Source organism: Arvicola amphibius, chromosome 3, assembly GCF_903992535.2.
Source record: "Arvicola amphibius chromosome 3, mArvAmp1.2, whole genome shotgun sequence".
Taxonomy (NCBI): Eukaryota; Metazoa; Chordata; class Mammalia; order Rodentia; family Cricetidae; genus Arvicola; species Arvicola amphibius.
This window is the reverse complement of record NC_052049.1, coordinates 129,074,070-129,093,521: the sequence shown is the minus strand read 5'-3', so window position 1 is coordinate 129,093,521 and position 19,452 is coordinate 129,074,070. Positions and strand designations below refer to the sequence as shown.

General features: G+C 42.1%; 1 protein-coding gene across 2 annotated transcripts in view; it reads left to right on the top strand.

The window, feature by feature from the left end:
* Positions 1–19,452, top strand: part of Lrrc49 (leucine rich repeat containing 49) — a 107,389-nt gene that overhangs the window by 7,025 nt on the left and 80,912 nt on the right. The window contains exons 5-8 of one of the 2 annotated variants that reach the window (XM_038322968.2): positions 147–249; positions 3,308–3,511; positions 8,674–8,740; positions 17,245–17,388. In XM_038322968.2, the coding sequence (XP_038178896.1) occupies positions 147–249; positions 3,308–3,511; positions 8,674–8,740; positions 17,245–17,388 (518 nt within the window). Of the gene's footprint in view, positions 1–146; positions 250–3,307; positions 3,512–8,673; positions 8,741–17,244; positions 17,389–18,773; positions 18,995–19,452 lie in introns of those variants that run through there. The other variant, XM_038322969.2, reaches the window with a different exon arrangement.

Here is a 19,452-nt window from a genome sequence, read left to right as displayed (position 1 = left end):
AATATCAGCTCCTAGTATGGAAGCTGTGGAAATGGCTAGAAAAGCTGTCCCTGTAGGCTCCAAAGATCCCTATATAAACAGTGGCTCTAGCCTCATAGCTGCCACGATTTGCCTTAATCAGGTGATTTGTGTATCGTTTTCAACAGGTGATCATATTAATCTGGTGAGCTCTTCAATGCCATCATTTCCTATTCTTCAGCGTTCCTCTGAAGAGAAAATTCTTTACTCAGACAGGCTGACCCTGGAAAGGTGAGCACATCTATCTTTCTCCCTTTCACAACATCTGCTCTCCTGTTTGCTTCTGGTCTTCCCTCTGATGTCATCTTGTGGCCACTGTTTCCCCAGATGCAGTCCCTACCACCTACGCATGCCCACTCCCTTCTCTGCTTTATTTCCCCGTTAGTGTTTACCGTTCTCTAGCATGTTAAATATTGACTTGTGTTTGTTGTCTGTGACCTACTAGAATATAATCTCCATAAATGGTGATTTTTGTTCAGTTGTGTTCTTGGGCACCTAGAACAGAGAGCCAGGTACAACGTGGGCTCTTGATTAAATGCTGTAGAAAGAGGTGAATATGTATAAGGTTTGGTGCCCTTCTTTATAACCAGGAAGGGATTTGTAATGGGATGGTGGGCGTAGAATCCCAACAGACGAAACATCTGTGCTGTGCACAACTGGCTTTAGCAGGATGCAGCTGCTGCATGAGTCAGCTCTCCTGCGTGTACCAGGGAAAGGCCCTGTTCTGAAGGCAGAGTTCTAGTTGAGACCAACATCTCTCATGACAGCTTTAGAAAGTGTCACGATTTTGAAGTTCCCACCCTAAATACTGCCTTATGTTTATGCCTTTCTCCGCAGCATTTCATGTTTGAAGGATTGTGTAGGAACGTCTCCCTCAGTCTTTAAAAACACAGTCAAGAACAGTAACCTAGTCTTGTGTTGCTTGACATTAGAAGGGGCCCTGTTTGTAAGACTGTGACTTAAGAAGTTTGGTGCTTCTATGGTAGCTCAGGGGTAGCTTGGGCAGCTTTAAAGATGAGTTTTTGGCAGGCTGAGTGTCTAGAATGGAGAAACCAGCACTGATTAATAGACATTTACTTATCAAGAAAGTCAGGACCAAGGGAACTGGCTCTCCTTTGAAGACTGAAGGCTGGCCATGAGATGGTAGCATCACAATGATGCCATCACTGTCGTATGTGCAGACGACAGAGTTGGACCAGCAGCAGGGTACCACCATGGAAGCCCCGTTTGACAGCCAATTGGTAATAGTAGTGATTTCTGCATTATTGTGTGTGTGGCTTCTTGGTCATGGAACTGAGTGTTCAAGGGAAGACTCTAACCATAACAAGTACTTGGCCTCACTGATTTAAAAGTAGGCCTAAAATATCAGGAGAACAGCATGTTCCAAGAAGGAAACAGATGCCAAATCATAGTCCTACACAGACATCCGTGATAGGGAAGAAGGTGCAATAACCCAAGGCGTTTACAGACACAGCAGAGCCCCCCTGGGGTGGGTAGGCCATTGCTTTCTCACCTGCTCTGCTGGAGTGGCAGGGATTACTGGGGTAAGGGAAAGTGACTTTATTTCAAGACTTAGTGATTTGAGAAAGGAGGGCAGGAGGTGATTTTCCTTTGTGGGTAGCAAAGATAGGAGTTGAGGCTTTCCCTATGAGATACAGACTGAGCAGAGAGGACACGATTCAAGTTTTGCTAAGAGCAAAGCTACAAACTTCAGCTAGCATATCTGCAGTCATTTAAGTTATAGTTTATGTAACAGAAATGTCAGCTGTGAGAGTATGAAACACGAGATGAATTCTAAATGTGATCCACACAAAACTGGTGCTATTACCCAGTAATTTTTACTTTTCTTCTCTCTTAAATCAATTTCCCCAGAGTCTCTTCTCTTTCCCCATACCTCCCCACCCTGCTCTCTGTCTCTCTTTCTGAGACAGGGCCTCACTCTTTATCCACTGCTGGCCTAGAACTCACTATGGAGATCAGGGTTGCCTCAAAATCAGATACCCACCCGCCTGTGCCTCTGCTTCCTCAGTGCTAGGATTGAAGGCGTGCACCACTGTGCCCAGCTTTAAGGGTCTGTTCTTAAAGCAGGATATCTTTATGACCATTAGTATTCCCCTGTCCACACTAACCATTTTTTTTTTATTGCAACAAGAACCCTGATCCATCCATATTCTGCCTGTGTTTATAGCATTCTGGATGACTTTCTTCAAAACTCCCATTCATGAGGTGTCACTGAGGGAATGTTTCTAACAAACCACACTAGCATTGTTAATGTACAACCAGAGGCTATGTTTCCCTTGAAGAGCCTTTGACTCTCCATGCAGAATCTCCTTCACTATGTTATGACATGGGTAGAATTCTTCAAGGGTCATGACTTTTTTACTCCTCAGAGGAGACAGAAGAAGTTCACTGTTTTAAATACAACCAAATACACCTGGTCTTGAAAACCATGAATATTCTGCAGAGTTAAAGCTGGTTTTGGACAATTGAATCCAGCATCCAGCCTCGTGAAGAGTTGCTCAGTAAAGGTTGCCTTACAATCAAGGGGCTTTGCATGGAATTTTCCATCAGTGTCCCCTGTTGTAGATGGCAGAATTTCTTCTCAGTCTCATGAACTTTTGTGAGTCAGTGATTCTAAAATAAGCCCGTTAGTATAGTTCTTGCTCCTATGACTAGGTCACTCAGAGAAATTTTGACATCAGTGACTGATACCAAATGCATTTTTTTCTGGTTTTGTGACTTGATTTGACCATCTAAACCTCTTCCAGAAAGACAATTATATTTGAAAGCTTTTGATATTAATGTCATGTGAAATTAATATTAGAGACTTGTTTTAAAATACAGTGAGAGTTTAGACTTAACTTTAGTGATTACCCCTGTCAGTGTTCATTGTCGTCCCCCCCGCCCCCACAATTCATGGTTAAATTTTGGTCTCTTCCCCGGGGGTCAGGAAGTAGTCCAAATAACCTCTTAATTTAAAAAAAATTAATTTAATTGTATGCATGTGTGCATGTCTGCATACCACATTCTTTCCTGAGCCTGTGAATGTCAAAAGAGGAGGCTGGAATCCCTTGAACTGCAGTTTTGAGCTGAGTTGTGAGGTACTGGGAACTGAACCCAGATACTCTGTAAGAGCGGTAAGTACTCTTAATTGCTGAGCCACCTCTCCAGCCCCAACTTATGTTTCCCTTCTCACAGCCTGGGTGCACAAACATACTACTTAATCGTATTTGATAGAGGAAGCAGGACGAGGATGCTGACTCAGAATCTTACCTACATTTTTTTCTAGACAGAAGTTGACTGTGTGTCCTATCATCGATGGGGAAGAACACCTTCGTTTACTGAACTTTCAGCACAATTTTATAACTCGGATCCAGAATATTTCTAATCTACAGAGATTAATATTCTTGGACTTGTATGATAACCAGATTGAAGAAATCAGTGGGCTTTCCACTCTGAGGTCTCTCCGTGTCCTTCTGTTAGGGAAAAACAGGTATTTGTGAAGCAGTTTCTCTCCATGTGTGGGGATGTGCATGTGTTGCGTGTGTTGGGAGGGTATGTGTATACAGGGTGTGTGTTTGAGTGTGCACTGTACACACGAGTGCATGTGCGTTTGAGCATGTGTGTGTAGGAACAGATGTGTATATGTGCACATGTCTGTGCAGGTGCTCACGATGCATGTGGAGGTGAGAGGAGGCCCTTTGGTGTCCTGCTCTGTCACTGTGCCTTCTTCTCTTGAGGCGGGTCTCTCACTGAACCTAGAACTTTCCTTTTGGGTATGTGGGGTGGGGCACCAAACTGGCCAGCCAGTGAGCCCCAGGATATTCCTATTGTTGCGCCCAGCTTTCATGCGGATGTTTGGGATGCAAATTCAGTTCCTTGCTTGTATAGGTAGCACTCTTAGCTGCTAAGGTCTTACAGAAGCAGTTCTTGCTTGTAGCCTAGTAGAATTCATAGAATGTTCAGGGGTAAGTCACAGCAGACTAATACTGTAGGTATTACTGGAGGAAAGCTTAGCGGAAGTCAGCGGTAGCACACTGGCTGAGCATGCATGAGAGCCTGGGGTTGGGTTCTAGCTCTGGAAGAATCTATCCTGATTTGCTCTGTGATTCCTAGTCTGACAATCATGGCGTTGCTCCAGCACCATGCCTTAGATAAAAGTGATTGAAGAGTCCAGCTTTGACTTTATGATTTCTTATATATGTTTTAAGCATATGTGCTCACTTGAAGCTTGTATGTGTCTTGCCATTCTTATTGGTGTTTACCTGAGAGGGACATTTGCTACTTTGCAATTGTTAAATCAGTAGTAAATTCTTTTTCAGAGAGTAGTTCTCATATGTTTCATTTAAATATTTGTTTATGGTTTGAATTTTATGTATACGTGTGTGTTTTCCTGAGTGCATGTCTCTGTACTGCCTGTGTGCCTGGTGCCTATAGATGGCATTAAATCCCTGGAGCTGGAATTGCAGGCCATTGTGAGTTGCCTGATATGGGTGCTGAGAGCCAAACCCAGGTCCTCTGCAAAAACAGCAAGTGCTCTTACCGGGGGCACCATACTTCCAGCCCCCGAGTATGTTTTAGTGCCACATCTTGTTTGTGTACTGTCCCAGTTCCTTTGCTATAGCACCGTCAGGCAGTAGCTACACAATTCCTGACTCATGGCCTTGAAATCACTTATGACTTTTCATGAAGTTTTGCCAAATAACTTTGAATACCTTAGAAGAAGGATTAACAGAGTCTAAAAATTAGTAATACCTTTTGGTTTTTGGCCTTTCCAAAGCTCATGGCTGACATCCTGATAGCAAAGAACAGATTGTAAGAGAATATATATATGTATATATGTACATATATACATATACATATTCTCATATATATATATATATATATATATATATATATATATATATAACCTAATATGACAGAGTAGTCTTCAGATAAGAAGACCCAAAGAAACAGATTAAAAGTCACATTGTGTTTGTAGGTTTGATGGCTAGTGGGCAGTCTTAGTGGAATGTGTTGGGCAAAAGGAATGTCCATGTCGTCCATGGCTGAACTGACTCTGCAAGGCCCTTAGTGCTGGCTTTCCTGTGGCTGTTTTATTCCTGTTGCTTCTGTTTATAAAGGGCTTGGGATGTACTCTTGGGGGATGTAGGTCAAAGAGTCTTTTTATGGCCTTAGGGGGAAATGGTGGGAGGAGGTTAGTGTGACCTTCCTGCCTCTCCAGATTTCTTACTTTATTTCAGCCTAAATTTTGTAATATTCAAAGTGCTGTGTTTGGAGATGTGTTCCTAACTATATTCTCAAGGTCATGTCCCAGATTTTAGCATCATATTTCCCCTGATGTTTCTCTGAAAGTTTCTATTAGTGTAGTTTATTAGTTCAAATGTTGCATTAAGAATTCCACTCAAAAATAAATTACAGAGTTTGGGGGCTGGAGAGATGGCTCGGTGGTTAAGAGCGTGTACTGGACTGCAGTTCACTTCCCAGCATCCACGTCGGGCCTGTTCTCCAGCTCTAGTGAACCGGCACCCTCTTCTGGCCTCTGTGGGCAGTGCGCTTACTGGCCCTCCACACATAAACACATAGTTAAACATAATAAAAGAAAAAGTTTCACATAGTTTGAGAGAATTTGGGAAATTATAAGCCCATAGAATATTAAAGTATGAAGTGACCTCAGAAGCCAGTCCTTTCATTTTAGAGATGTGAAAACGGAGTGGTCAAATGGGTCTGGTATAGTCAGTTGTGTAAGAACTACCACACGCCAGGAGTAGGTTTCCCGGCAGCTCGCTGAGCTAAGTGAGGAGGAGCTGACTTTTGACTTTAAGTTTTTTTTTCCAGGTGTTCTGTGCCAGCTTCCACAGGCATGGCTCCTTTCTGGTTCTCTGAGTTATAAGTGCCTAGCTCACATTAATTCTTTAGTACAATGGCCTGAATAACTCCCTTTTCATCCTTAGATGAAGGTGTTTTCTAAAGATATCTGTGATCCCCATCTTTAATGTAAACAATATTCAAAGGCTGGTTCTGGTTGCATCCAGTTAAAATCATCTCTTTATTCTTTCTGCCTGTTTCTACTTTTCGGTTTCTCAGGAACAATTTGTTCATCTTGACCCAGAAGACAGCATTGCTTTGGCCTTCTTGAAGTACCTGAGGTTTCCTACTTTGAGGGGTCTAACACCCTCTGCTTTGTGCTTATTTTGCTACAACAGAAACAATCTAATAAGATTCCTCCTCTTCTCCTTCTCCTCTGTCTTTTTGTTTGCTTGCTCTACAAACTGTATTTGGATTTTCACCGGAGACACTGTTAAACAGTTTTTGAACTGCTAGTGCTCATGAATCAAAGGGAAACGTGTTACAAGAAAATGTGCTACTCTCCAAGATCAGGTGTCTCCCAGGTCTCTGTAACATATGCCTCTGATTCCTCACACATCTGCCCATGCTCCTAGCCGGACATCTGACAAAAGTCCTCCAGACTCTTAGATGCAGAGCTCTGGTGAGCATGAGGGACCTGGCTGAGCATCTCCAGCTGTGTGTTGTGGATGACTTTCTGCCTCCCGTTATTCAGAACAGGTTTTTCCACCTTCTTTTGAAAATTAGAGTATGCAAGCTTCTAGGCTCAGAAGGCCAGTGGCGCTTCTTCAGTGCCATTGCCTTTATGTTGTTTAAGCCCTCAGGTATCAGGTTCACTGTCGTGTACATGATTACCCAAAAACCTCCAGTCACACTTTGCTGTAATAACTACACATGTTCTCCATTGGGCCATTGATCTGAGTTCTCTGGATGAGGACAATTTCTGTTATCCATGGAGAGTAAGTTTCAGTGTTAAAACCATAATTCTGTGCCTGGATAAATGGTTCTGTGGGCAGGATGCTTGCTGCACAAGCATGAGGACCTGAGTTCAGATTTCCAATTTAAAATGTCAGGCATGGTCATGTACATTTGCAACCCCAGTTATGGGGAATGGAGACAGGCTTGCTGGCCAGGCAGTGTACTTCAAGTTTGGAGAAACATCCTGTCTCAAAAAGAAAAGCAAAAACAAAATAAATATATAAATAAAGCAGAGATGTTATTAGAGCAAGATATCTCCACATCAGCCTCTGACCTTCACACACACTTACATACACGAGTGAATGTATACACACAGTGCATATGCACACATACTGCACACACACACACACACACACACACACACACACACACCCCTCCTATTTCTTCATAAGTAGCTTAAATATAGGCCATTGTTTGACTAACTCGATGTGGGAACTAACTGGAGGACCAAGCTAATTCAAAGGAGACTGGCTAGGAGGAGCCGCTCCTTCATGTTTAGCAAGCTCTTGAGCTAAGTCTGATCCACATAGGAGCTGGAACCATGTTTTAGGGACTGTCAGTTTGGGAATATGAAAGAATGGGATCAGCGACTTCTCTGATAGCCATGAGATCAAATTGTTGTTAAAAAGCACAGCTCTTTCCTAAGCTGTATGCTTCTGTAACTTCCTCCAAGTGTTCTAGGCTTATCAGGAGCAAAACAGAAAACCCAAAAACAAAAACAAAGGGGAAAAAAGGAGAAAAATCATCAAAGCTTTGTCTGTTCCATTGCACTTCAGTATTCATTTATATTTCTCTATAGATGTTAGCTAGCATGGTGTGAAGTACTGGCTGTAGATAAGGCCTTCGAGTCCACAGGGATGCTCTGGCTCGGGTGACATGAAGTCGGAGTGCTGTTTTCAGTAGTGCGCTTTCCAGGAGAAGAACAGCTTCTGAAGTGTGGGGAGAGATAAGTGAGGAGATGGGGGGGAGTGCAGTCTGTCTGGATGGAGAGAAGAGCTACAGCCATGCAGCCGTGCTATCTGCGGGGAGGTGAGGCCATTTTTATCAGTAAGCTGGATTGAATTGGGTTGCGATGGAGTCGTTGTTGCTTTGACAATGATGTCAGATGGCTGAGGCCTGAAAGCAATAACTATTGATGAGGTTTAAGTGTGTACTGTGCTAGCATGATGATTGGCTTCTGGAAGCATCGAGGAAGATGAACACTGTTCTTTGACCCAGTAAATAATGAGAGCAGGAATAAGTAATGATAGATGCTTTGGTAAGGATGACATCTTTCCTTTATTTCCTTGCCTCTACTGAGTAGTTGTGCGAATCTGTAGGATCCATAGGAACAATGAAAATAAGCCTTTCATGCTAAGAGAGTGTCCTGTGAATAGCAAGGCAGAGAAGAACATGGGTGGGCCTAACCACCAGGGAGTTAAATTTAGCAATGCAATTATTAAAAAAAAAGCTTTTTAAAAAAAAATTTTAAAGTATAATTGTACTGTGTTTCCTGGGCTGGCTCCGAATTCCTGAACTTCTGGACTCAAGTGATCCTTTTCCTTTGGGACTATCGGCATGTGCTACTGTGCCTGGCACTGCCTCCCTCCTCCCATAACACGTGCCTTGACCTAAGGTTAGAAGCAGAAGCAGAATTGCTTTTCTCTAAAATAAGACATTTATGCATCTTTCCCCCAGTGGCAGTAACAGTACTGCTCTGTGTGTATTCACTGAGAGATCAAGAATTTAAATATTAAAATGAACATACCATTCTGCTTCAGCAGGCTTTGAGTTACTCATAGATAAGATGTGATTACATTTCTCATCAATTCTACTTATTCTAATTTTCAGAATCAAGAAAATCTCAAATCTGGAGAATTTAAAAAATTTAGATGTCTTGGACCTTCACGGAAATCAGGTATTGTACAGCTCTTTCTCACCCCTCCATTTCTTCCTCCCTCCCTCCCTCTCTCTTTTCTTCCCTCCCTCTCTCTTTTCCTCCCTCCCTTCCTCCCTCCTTACTTTCCTCTCTGTGTCCCTCTCTCTTTGAAAGTCTCCAGCACATTTTGTGTTATAAATGTTTTAAGAATCACACTAACATTGAATTGTAAGAGTCGCTTTACGGATTCATGGACTTTCTGAGGTCTTCAGCCTCCTGGTGCAGGATTTCCTAGTTTCTTAGAAGTAAATCACAGATGAGACCTTGGGATCTGTCTAATTATGACAAAGTTGGTTTTAAGAAATTGATATTTTATCTTAGTCAAGGTTCTCTATAGGAACAGAACTGATAGAATATATAGTGCTGGTTAGTTTTATGTCAGCTTGACACAAGCTAGAGTTATCTGAAAGGAGAGAACCTCAGTTGAGAAATTGCCTCCATAAGATCCAGCTGTAGGGCATTTTTCTTGGTTAGTCATTGATGTGGGAGGGCCCAGCCCATTTTGAGAGGTGCTATCTGTGGGGTGGTGATCCTGGGTTCTATAAGAAAACAGGCTGAGCAAGCCTTGAGGAGGAAGCCATTAAGCCAGTAAGAAGTACCCCCTGTGGCCTCTCTATCAGCCGCTGCCTCCAGATTCCTGCCCTGTTTGTGTTTCTGCCCTGGTCTCCTTCAATGATGGACTACAGTGTGGAAGTGTGAGCTGAATAAGCCCTGTCCTCCCCAATGTTACTTTGGTTATGGTATTTCATCACAGGACTAGAAATGGTGACTATGACTGTGTGTGTGTGTGGGTGTGTGTGTGTGTGTGTGTGTGCGTGCGCGCACACGCGCGTGTGTGTTTTATTAAAATGTCTCATACAGTTTGGTTCACATAGTCCAACAATTGCTGTCTCCCACTGGAGAGAACAAAAATCCGCTAGTTGCTCAGTCCACAAGCCTGGATGTTTCAGCAGTCCCAATCTGGTGCACAGGCCTGAAGGATTCTGGGAGTGCTGCTGTTCTTCAGTGTCCAGGGGAAGCCCAGAGAAGTTGGCTCTAACACCTGTGAGGGACCACAGCAGCGGACCTTGCCAGCAAGAGGGAGGGCAAGCAAGCAAAAAGCAGTTTCCCTCTTCTGTACCCATGTATCTGGGCTGTCATCAGAAGGTGGCACCCACATTTAAAGGTGGATCTTCCTTCCTAGTTCAGGTAATCTGATGAAGATACCCCTATGGAGTGCCTGTCAGCCTGTGTTTCAGTTCATTCCACATCCAGCCAGCCTGGCCACCAGACCAGCCATCAGTCATACTATTTTTAAAACTATCACTATAAATGAAGCATTTTGTGATGCTAATACTTTTAATAAGATTATTTTGATATTGAAATAATAAATACTTGAGGTTTTCAAGTTACAATATGCCTTTGAGAGTTCACAGGCATCTGTGACAAACACAAATCACTTGATCGTGTGCAAGCGTCATCTGCTGGCCACTGTTCAGGGCCTTACTGCATTCCTAAGTTTCACCGTGCTATGACAGTCTGATATTAAGATTGCACATTTGTACCAAATAGTTATTTCCTTAAGTTCTGTAGCCACAAGAGGAGTTTGAAATGAGAATCTAAGTCTCCTTTTAAAATATTCAACTTCAACAAGCAAAACTTTTGTGTATTTCAGAGCAAAGGGGTACAGCCTTTGTGACGTTATATGAAATATATCCAGAGGTGAACCATTCGATACAAACATCAGATTATCATCAAGGCCTGTGAGACAGCTAAGGGAGAAAGGCATGTACTCCCAGACTTGCCAACCTGAGCTCTACTCCCGGAGCCCATATGGCAGGAGAGAGAGCAAACTCCCACAGTTGTTCTTGACCTCTGCACTCATGCCTCCCCCCAAATAAATGAGTAAATGTAATAAAAATAAATAAAGCTTAGGCACCAGCTAAGGGAGAGTGTTTGATCTTTAGAATCCACTCTCATTAGTGATGGGGGAAACCTCTCTGGAGTAAGCACTCCAACACCTGTGGGACGGAAGGGAGGAGAGGTCACCCGTGCACTCCAACACCTGTGGGACAGAAGGGAGGAGAGGTCACTGGTGGATAGATGCCAGGACAGCTCTTGCAAACCTTTAATGCTGGATCTAATTTGTATTCCCATTTTATACTCTAAAACCACAAGGTGGGTAAGCAAGCAATCAAGATTTCATAGACGCTTACATGGCACTCAGCAAGAAGCCTGTGTTGCAGTCATCAGGTCGTTAAGGGCAACAGCCCATTATTCCAGTTATATCTCCAGGTCATTCTGTTCCATGTTGCAAGTGAAGCCATGTCTAGCAAATAGGCAATGCTGTAAGTGAATCACTAAATCAGTCAATCAATATCTAATAATTGGTCTTTTCTACCTCATTCTACTTCATTAGAAATTAAGACTGCCTAGTGAACATCATGTTCAGTACAGCTGTCTTATGAATGTGAAAGTGTTTTGAGGAGTGACGCTTCTGGTCAGGAAATGGATCGGAGGGTGGAAAGAGATGGAGAGGAGCTGTCTTAGCCTGCTTCCTACTGCTGTGATAAACACTGTGACCAAAATCACCCCAGGGAGGAAAGAGTTAATTCAGCCTGGAGTCTATAGTCTGAATGGAAGTCAGACAGGAACTTGAAGGTAGTAACTGAAGCAGAGGCAATGGAGGGGTGCTGCTTACTGACTTTCTCTTCTTTACTTGTTCAGCCTACTTTTCTATAGCAACTAGGACCAGCTGCCCAAGGGTAGCACTTCATGCAGTGAGCTGTGCCCTCCAAATAAGTCAATTAAGAAAACATCCCTCAAAGACTTCCCTACAGGCCACCTGGGTGGTGGCACTTCCTTGATTGATGTTTCCCCTTTCTGGATAACTCTAGCTTATATTAAGTGCTAAAGGACTGACTGGCACAGGGAGAAACTGTTCTCTGGAGAGAGGACAGATGGGACACAAGTCAGAATAATCTCACAATGAGGACACTTTAGTGGTAGGTATGTGGTAAGGTAACAGATAGAATAAATATTTTAAAAGTGGAAACATCAAGACTTAGCCTTCTCTATGAGAGCAGGGGTGAATACAGAGGAGTCTTGGAGATTGGCTCTGGTTTTCAGTCCAGATTTTGAGCTGGCTTACCAGATTTTGTTTTCCTAGGAATGCTTCAAAAAGATACAAACGGGCTCCTAGAAGATTCTACTCTTTCAATACTTTCAGTACAGGGAGAGCATACCCTTCCTGTGCTTGGCAGACACTGCCCTTTCCTTACACAGAGGTGGGAAATTTGTGTTTACTCAGGCACTAGAATTTACAGCTCTCCTGATGTTATTCAAAAGCCCTGGATTCTAGTCAGTGTGGCTCACAGTTAGGCCTTTCTTTTCAACATTCCTGCCATTTTGTCTATGTATGGTAGATCAGTCGAGGCCTCTGTGTGTGCTCTTTGCACAGCCTTTGCCCAGACTTTGTCCATAGTTGAGAGAATTGTAGGCGGAGACTGCTTGTTCATTTCCTAGCCGCCCAGACCCGAAATAATCACACAGAAACTGTATTAATTACAACACTGCTTGACCAATAGTCTAGGCATCTTTTTAGTTAGTTCTTATATCTTAAATTAACACATTTTTATTATTTTGTGTTTTACCACAAGGCTCGTGATTTATTGGTACCAGCACATGGGTGTCTTTCTCCTCAGGCAGCTACATGGCATCTCCCTGACTTTGCCTTTTTTTTTCTTTATCTGCTTGGAATTTTCACCTTACTCAATTCTGCCCTTCTACAGGCCTTTGTAGCTTTATTCATTAACCAGTGGTATTCACAGCATACAGAGGGGAATTCCACATTACCTCCCCTTTTCTGTCTAAATAAAAAGGAAGGTTTTAACTTTAATATACAAGATAACATATATCAAAGTAGTTATCAAGCAATAATTATAGTTACAACATTTAGTCTATTTACATTTGGCAAATTAAGGAAAATACTTTATCATTTACTTTATCTTTGTGAGTCTACATTTTTATATTTATTTTTTATAATTATAGCTATATTTTAAGTCCATTAAAGACTCCAGAAGGATATAATATTACCTAAATAAACAGCAAGTGCATTGTAAGCAACTTTCAAAACTCTAGAATTGACAGAGACATCTTGTTGCCTGGACAGTCACCCAAAGTTCTTCTGTAATGTTGGGTCATCCATCTTTAGCCTACAGGCCCATAGTATTTAGCAGACTTTTCCACGAAGCAGAAAATTTTAAAGACAGTTCTGCCTATATTAGCAGTTTATCAGTCACTTTCTTTTGTGTTCTGCAGCATGTCTGGTAGACTCTTTCATGAAGCAGGAACTCTGAAGGACCATCTCACCTTTAGGCAAATTTAGCAGTCATTTTTCTGTGAGTCCAATTTATACAGCATAACATCAAACAGTTCAGACAAGGGCAATCTCTTGCCCAAATGGCTAGCAAACTTCATAAAGAGCCTCTTTGATGCCCATCTTCCTCTTTAAGAGGTGCTGCCAGGAGCAGATGTGTCTCATTGTCATGAAACGTCCTAAGTTTTTTAAAAATTTAAATGCCATATTCTGTTAGTCTTTGAAAGGTTTGAAGAATACCTATCTAATTGAAATATATCTCTATATATTTAGAAAACCTAACTAAAATGACTACAAGATTGACTATTATAGATGATTATCTATTAACCTATATTTTTAATTATACATTATATTTTTAAATGAGCTGCACAAACACAATACCTTAAACAAGAGCAGAGATGCATATAACAAAATTGACCTCAAATTTGTATTAATAGACTAAAATCCATACCAATGAAATGTATTCATCTCTATATTATATCCCCTTTAAATGTAAACCAACCTTTATAAACAAAATTTGGAAATTTGGGCATAGTTTTTTTTTTTAAAAAAAACTGATTTTCATTGGGCAAAGTATTTGGTGGTTTACGGAGACCTTTGGGGGATCTTGATCCATTAAACCATATTAGTTTGGAAGGAATCCACAGATTCTCATCCTCTGTGGAAGCAAAAGCAGAACCTCTTTTTTTCCAAAGCAACATATCTTTAGGCCCAAATTTTGAAGTCAAGATACCTTTAAAATATATATGTTGGTTTAGCTTACAATGAAATGACTCTCTGTATTTAGCTCATTTACAGTAAAAAATTAAAACACAATGATATACATAATCCAGTCTCTCTGTGTATTTTTATATTTACATGGCTTATTTTTTAACTCTGTTACTTTTTTATAAGTTTAATATTTATTTTATTTTACTTTTTAAAATTTATGACTGTCTATACTCTTTTATATCATAATTGTCTATACTCCTTTTTATCTCTCTTCTAAGCCTGTGTAAATTTTTCAATACACTATGACCCATTTAGAGGTTTGTTTTTGTCTCAGTCTGTCTTTATTGCATATCTGCAATCATTTTCTGACCAGGACTACTTCTTAAAATGCTAAGCAGCGTGGCTAGGACTAAGACTGCTTTGCCTTTTGGCTCTTCCCAGTCCAACATGACGAAGGTCTGTTCACTGCCTCTGAGACTGCTGGGTGGGAGCCATCCTCACCACCTCAACTCTGGGAGGCACCGTGTAGCATATAAACACTTTTTATCTGAGTAATGTGTATGTAGCTGTTTGCATTGGCACCAATTTGTAGGCAGAGACTGCTTGTTCATTTTCAGGCTGCCCAGACCCAGAATAATCACACAGAAACTGTATTAATTACAACACTGCTTGACCAATAGCTTAGGCATCTTTTTAGTTAGTTTTTATATCTTAAATTAAGCCATTTTTATTATTTTATTTTTTACCACAAGGCTTGTGGTTTACTGGTACAGGCACACAGGCGTCTTTTTCCTCTGGCATCTCCCTGGCATCTCCCTGACTTTGCCTTTTTTTCCTTTATCTGCTTGGAATTTTTACCTTACTCAATTCTGCCCTGCTGTAGGCCAAAGCAGATATATTCATTATCCAATGGTATTCACAGCATACAGAGGAGAATTCCACATCAGAGAATAACTGACTTTATTCCACCAGTTGCTGTGATTTATGGAGTTTTAAGAAACTAAACAAAATCCCTAGTGATATATTTCCAGATTTATAAATTAATGGTGCTGGAGAGATTGCTCAGTGGTTAAGACTGTATATTGCTCTTGCAGAGGACCTGGTCTTAATTCTCAGCACCCACTTGGTGGCTCATGACTATCTATAACTCCAGTTCTAGGGGATCCAGTATCATCTTCTGACTCCCAGCAGTACTAAGCACACATGTAGTACATATACAAATATATAGGCAAAATACTCATATATATGTATATATGAGTACTATGTATATATGAGTTATATATATAAAACATAAATATTTTTAAAGTTATAGACAAATACTTATATACAAGAACTAACAATGTTTCCAAAGTCAAAGCAACAGAAAAATGCAGAGGATCTAATTTCAGACCCTGTGGGTCTATGAAGACTTGGAGAAGCAGGTTTTCTGAAAGGAACGTTCATGAATGTGTGCAGGAAGAGAGTTGCTGTGCATGTGCCTTCGTCTCCTTAGTTCATTAAAGCAAACTGCCTGCAGGAAGCACTCGAGCAGGGAGAAAGGTGCAGCTTTGCTCACAAAGGTTCAAATCCAAAACCAGGTGGCTACACTGGAGAAACTGCTGAAAAGAGCATTACATCTTAAACCAAGAAACAGAAGAAGAGGTTGAGGTCCCATAATCCCCTCAGGGGTACATCCCAGTGACCTAATGACCTTTCTCTAGGCCTTACTTAATACTCATGGCACCTCCCAATACCGGCACCCTGGGAAAGAAACCTTTCTCTGGGGACTTGTGGGGCACACTGACCCCAACCATAGTTAACCCATTTGTCATTCTTGAGCCCAGCCGAGTCTCAGTGCGTGTTTTCAAGCATCGTTCTTTTTCTGTTATTGTTAGCAGTCTTTCTTTCACTCTTCTGTTTCTGCTTAGTCTCTGTATTTTGGGCGAGTTTTTCAAGCACATGTTTACATTACTGATTTCCTTTTACACGGTCTCTCTGTTGCAACTTTATTAAGTCTATATATTTCAAATTACATCATATATTTATTATCAGATGCCTTACTCTATATCTGCGTGTACAGTTCTGCCATCTATATGTTTCCATAACCTTGCTGTTTCTTTTTAAATTTTTATATAATTTTATTTCACTTTAAATCAATTAGATAAAAAATCTTGAAACAAAATTTAAACATAACCACAGGTTACCCTCATATGTTTTCCAATTTATAATATACCACTGTGTGTGTCTCTTCCTGAGCCTAGAAAGAATCCAGGTGGTGTTTGCTGGTTGCAGAGAGTCCAGACAACAGTGTGGAAACTGTATTGTGGATCTAAAAAGAGTCTTTTAGCAAACATTTACCTTGAAATGTTAGATTTTTAAAAAATAAAATTGTTATAGCCATGTAAATGAACAGATTCATATTTACAGATGGTGAAATCTATTCTTAAAAAAAGATTTGTGTGCATGTATGTGCACACATACATGTGTACGTACACAGGTGCCATGGAGAGAAAATCAGATCCCTTGGTGCTGGAGTTACAGGAAGGCAGTTGTGAGTTTCCATGTGGATACTAGGAATTGAATTCTGGTCCTCTGCAAGGACAGCAAGCTCTCTCAACCCTGAGGATCTTCCCAGCTCTTGAGATATATCCCCTTAGTGACAAGTGACACATTGAGCAACTCACGGTTTCTTAAGGAAGTCCTGTGAAGAGGTTGATGAGCACCCTTCCCAGCTCCTGTGTTGGAGACACTCAACCTTTGGACTGTGTTGGCTGAGTAATACAGGGGCTTTAATACAGGTGCTGTTCTCACCTTACCTCCTGAGCACTAAGGCTGTTCTGCTCTGGCCCTGTGCTTATGTGCCTGTGTGGCTTCCACAACCTAAGGTCTTTTGTCCTACAGGCTAGTGCCTACCACATTGCACCTAACTGAGCATTGTCTCCTGGCCTAAGCACTAATGTTCCAGAGTCCATCTTTTCCTGCCACAGGGGCTTCTAGTCCCTACCGTCTGTCCATTCGCACTCTTCACTGCCCTCAATATCCTGGCAAGCGCAGGTCAGTCCTGTCCTTTGCTTTTGCTCTGAGAGGCTTGATTTGCCTTGTCAAAGCACTGTGAGTATGTGCCTCGGGGCCAGAGTCAGTGTCTGTGTGACAGGTAGTGCGTAGATGTGGGCCTGGCAGCCAAAGAGCTGCTCCAGAGGGACTCACTGGTTATTTGAGAAAATTTACTCGATATGTTCCTTATGGTCAAATGGTCAACTAGGATCCTTGGCTCGTTTTTACAAGTTAAATGACTTCATAGGACTTGCTTTGAGACCCTTAAATGGACTGTAAATGTCTCGGTATAAACTTGTCACTAAATCTGGGGACTTGAATGTTTTACTTTTGGAGTTTTATTACATGCTAATCATGCTCTTCCCCCACCTTTGTTTTCCAGATAACCAAGATTGAAAATGTTAATCATTTGTGTGATTTGAGAGTTTTAAACCTTGCCAGGAACCTCTTGAGTCACGTTGACAATCTCAACGGTCTGGATTCTCTAACTGAACTTAACCTTAGACACAATCAGATCACTTCTGTGGTGAGTACTGCAGGCTGCAGGTGCGCCCACTTCTGTAACTGATGGTAGTTCAGTATCGAGTGTGGAACGCCAGAATTGGAAGTGATCTAGGTTTTTGTTTTTCTGGATTTGAATTGTGACCATAACTATGGAGCTTTGTAATATGTTGATCTGGAAAGAAAGTGGTTTCTGTTTTAAAAGATAAATATAAATTCAAAAATGGTCTAAGTGTTACCTTTAAATGAACCGTCTGGTGTACGTGACCACTGCTCGTCATTCCTTCTGTCATGGGTACTGAGAGAGAAAGGGAGGCTATTGGTGAGCGACAGCTGTGCCCAGAAGGAGAGGCACAGAGAGAGGATGTAGAGGTCCAGTTGATTGTCTTCTGGCAGTTTTAAGGAGGCCTCTTGAAAAGGGAATAGTGCCCAGGACCACAGAGGCCTAGCTCGGTCTCAGCTTCACCTCGAATCAGCTGTGTGATCCTGGGTGAAACACTGGAACTAGCTGGGGCTCATTGCAGATTTATTTAAAAATGAAGTAATTGCGCTTGGTTGTCATTTGCATCTCTTGGCTTGCTGACTCTAAAAGAGGGCATGGCGACAGCTTAGACTGGTGTGTGAGCAGAGGGGGAGAGACATATTGTGGGGACAAGACTTGAGCTCTCAGACAACTAGAGAAGTCATTCTTGGATCAAATGGCTCTTTTACAGCGGATGCCTAAGACCATCAGAAAACACAAATGTTTACATCACAACTCATAACAGTAGCATAATTATAGTTTTGAAATAGCAACGAAATAATTTTATGGTTGGGGTCACCACAACATGAGTAGCAGCAGTACAGAGGGTCTGAGCCTTAGGGCGGGTGAGAACCACTGGGCTTGACTGTGGTGCTGTGTTGGCAGAATAATAATGGAGCTTAAAACAATGTGATCTCTCCTCCTCACTTCACGGTGAGAATTTAGGCTCGTCTGTGGCGTCAGGATCTGGGTTCATTTCCCAGCATCCATAGGATGGCTACCCTTACTTCTACTCCTGCAGGAGGACTTGATGGTTTTGCTGGAAGCAGGCGCCTAAATAGTAGCCTCATGTGGAGGCCTTGGGTATTGATACAAAGGTGGAAGGTACTAGAAACACATCTTCAGTTTTATGAGAAGATACCAACCCAGTGGACTTGGCATCATCATTTTAAAGTCCCCTTTGTTTCCCCACTGTCGAAAAGCTGCCTTTGGGCTCTCCGGTGTCTTTCATGAGCTTTTCAAGGCACACAAGGCACACCCTAACAGAATACCTTCCTTAGGAAAGAGTGCAGTGTGCTCTCTGTGGCATGCAGATGTTGGGGACAGATGGCGCTCCGTTGTATGAATTGGTTTCACTTTCATTTTCCCAGAAAATCGAAGGCAGCTAACACCCATGTCTTCAGGGAGGGGGGAGACTTCCTGAACCTTTTCTAAGACATGGATTTATTGCACAATTTCTGAATCATGTCAAGTCCTCCCCAGGTTGGACAGAATGGTGGAGAAGGGCTGTTTGTTTTCAGAGCTTCCAGGTTAGATTACTTTGCTGTGTTGCTGAATCCTCACAAGCTGCTCAGTCAGACCTTAGTTCGTCCTTGGGACACTGGGGCCGGTAAGCATCCAAAGAGTTCTGCTAGTTGGGGGCAGCCATCTGCTCCCCTGGCATGTTCCTGCCTGGAGTCTGGCTTTCCCTGGGAAAGCACGTGTTGCTCAGCTGGGAACTCACAGACTGCCAGTGAGTGTGGTCTCTGCTCATCACTGTGGCAGCTGAGACAGCAGCAGCATCTCTGGGAAAGGAAATTGTATCCATCCGTGAAACTTTAAAAGACAACAGTATCGTTCATATATCATTAGTAGTGATAAGTATAGTGCAGGTAATGCAGGAAGTTAAATGTACATGAAAGGGTAGATAGATAGGGGTGTGGTTCAAATCTTAAGTTCCAATCATTTCTAAAGTACTCCCTCCCTCCCCCCCCCCCCCCCTCCCTCTCTCTCTCTCTCTCTCTCTCTCTCCCCCTCTCTCCCCTCTCCCCCCCTACATCTCTGTCTGTCTCTGTCTCTCCCTCTCCA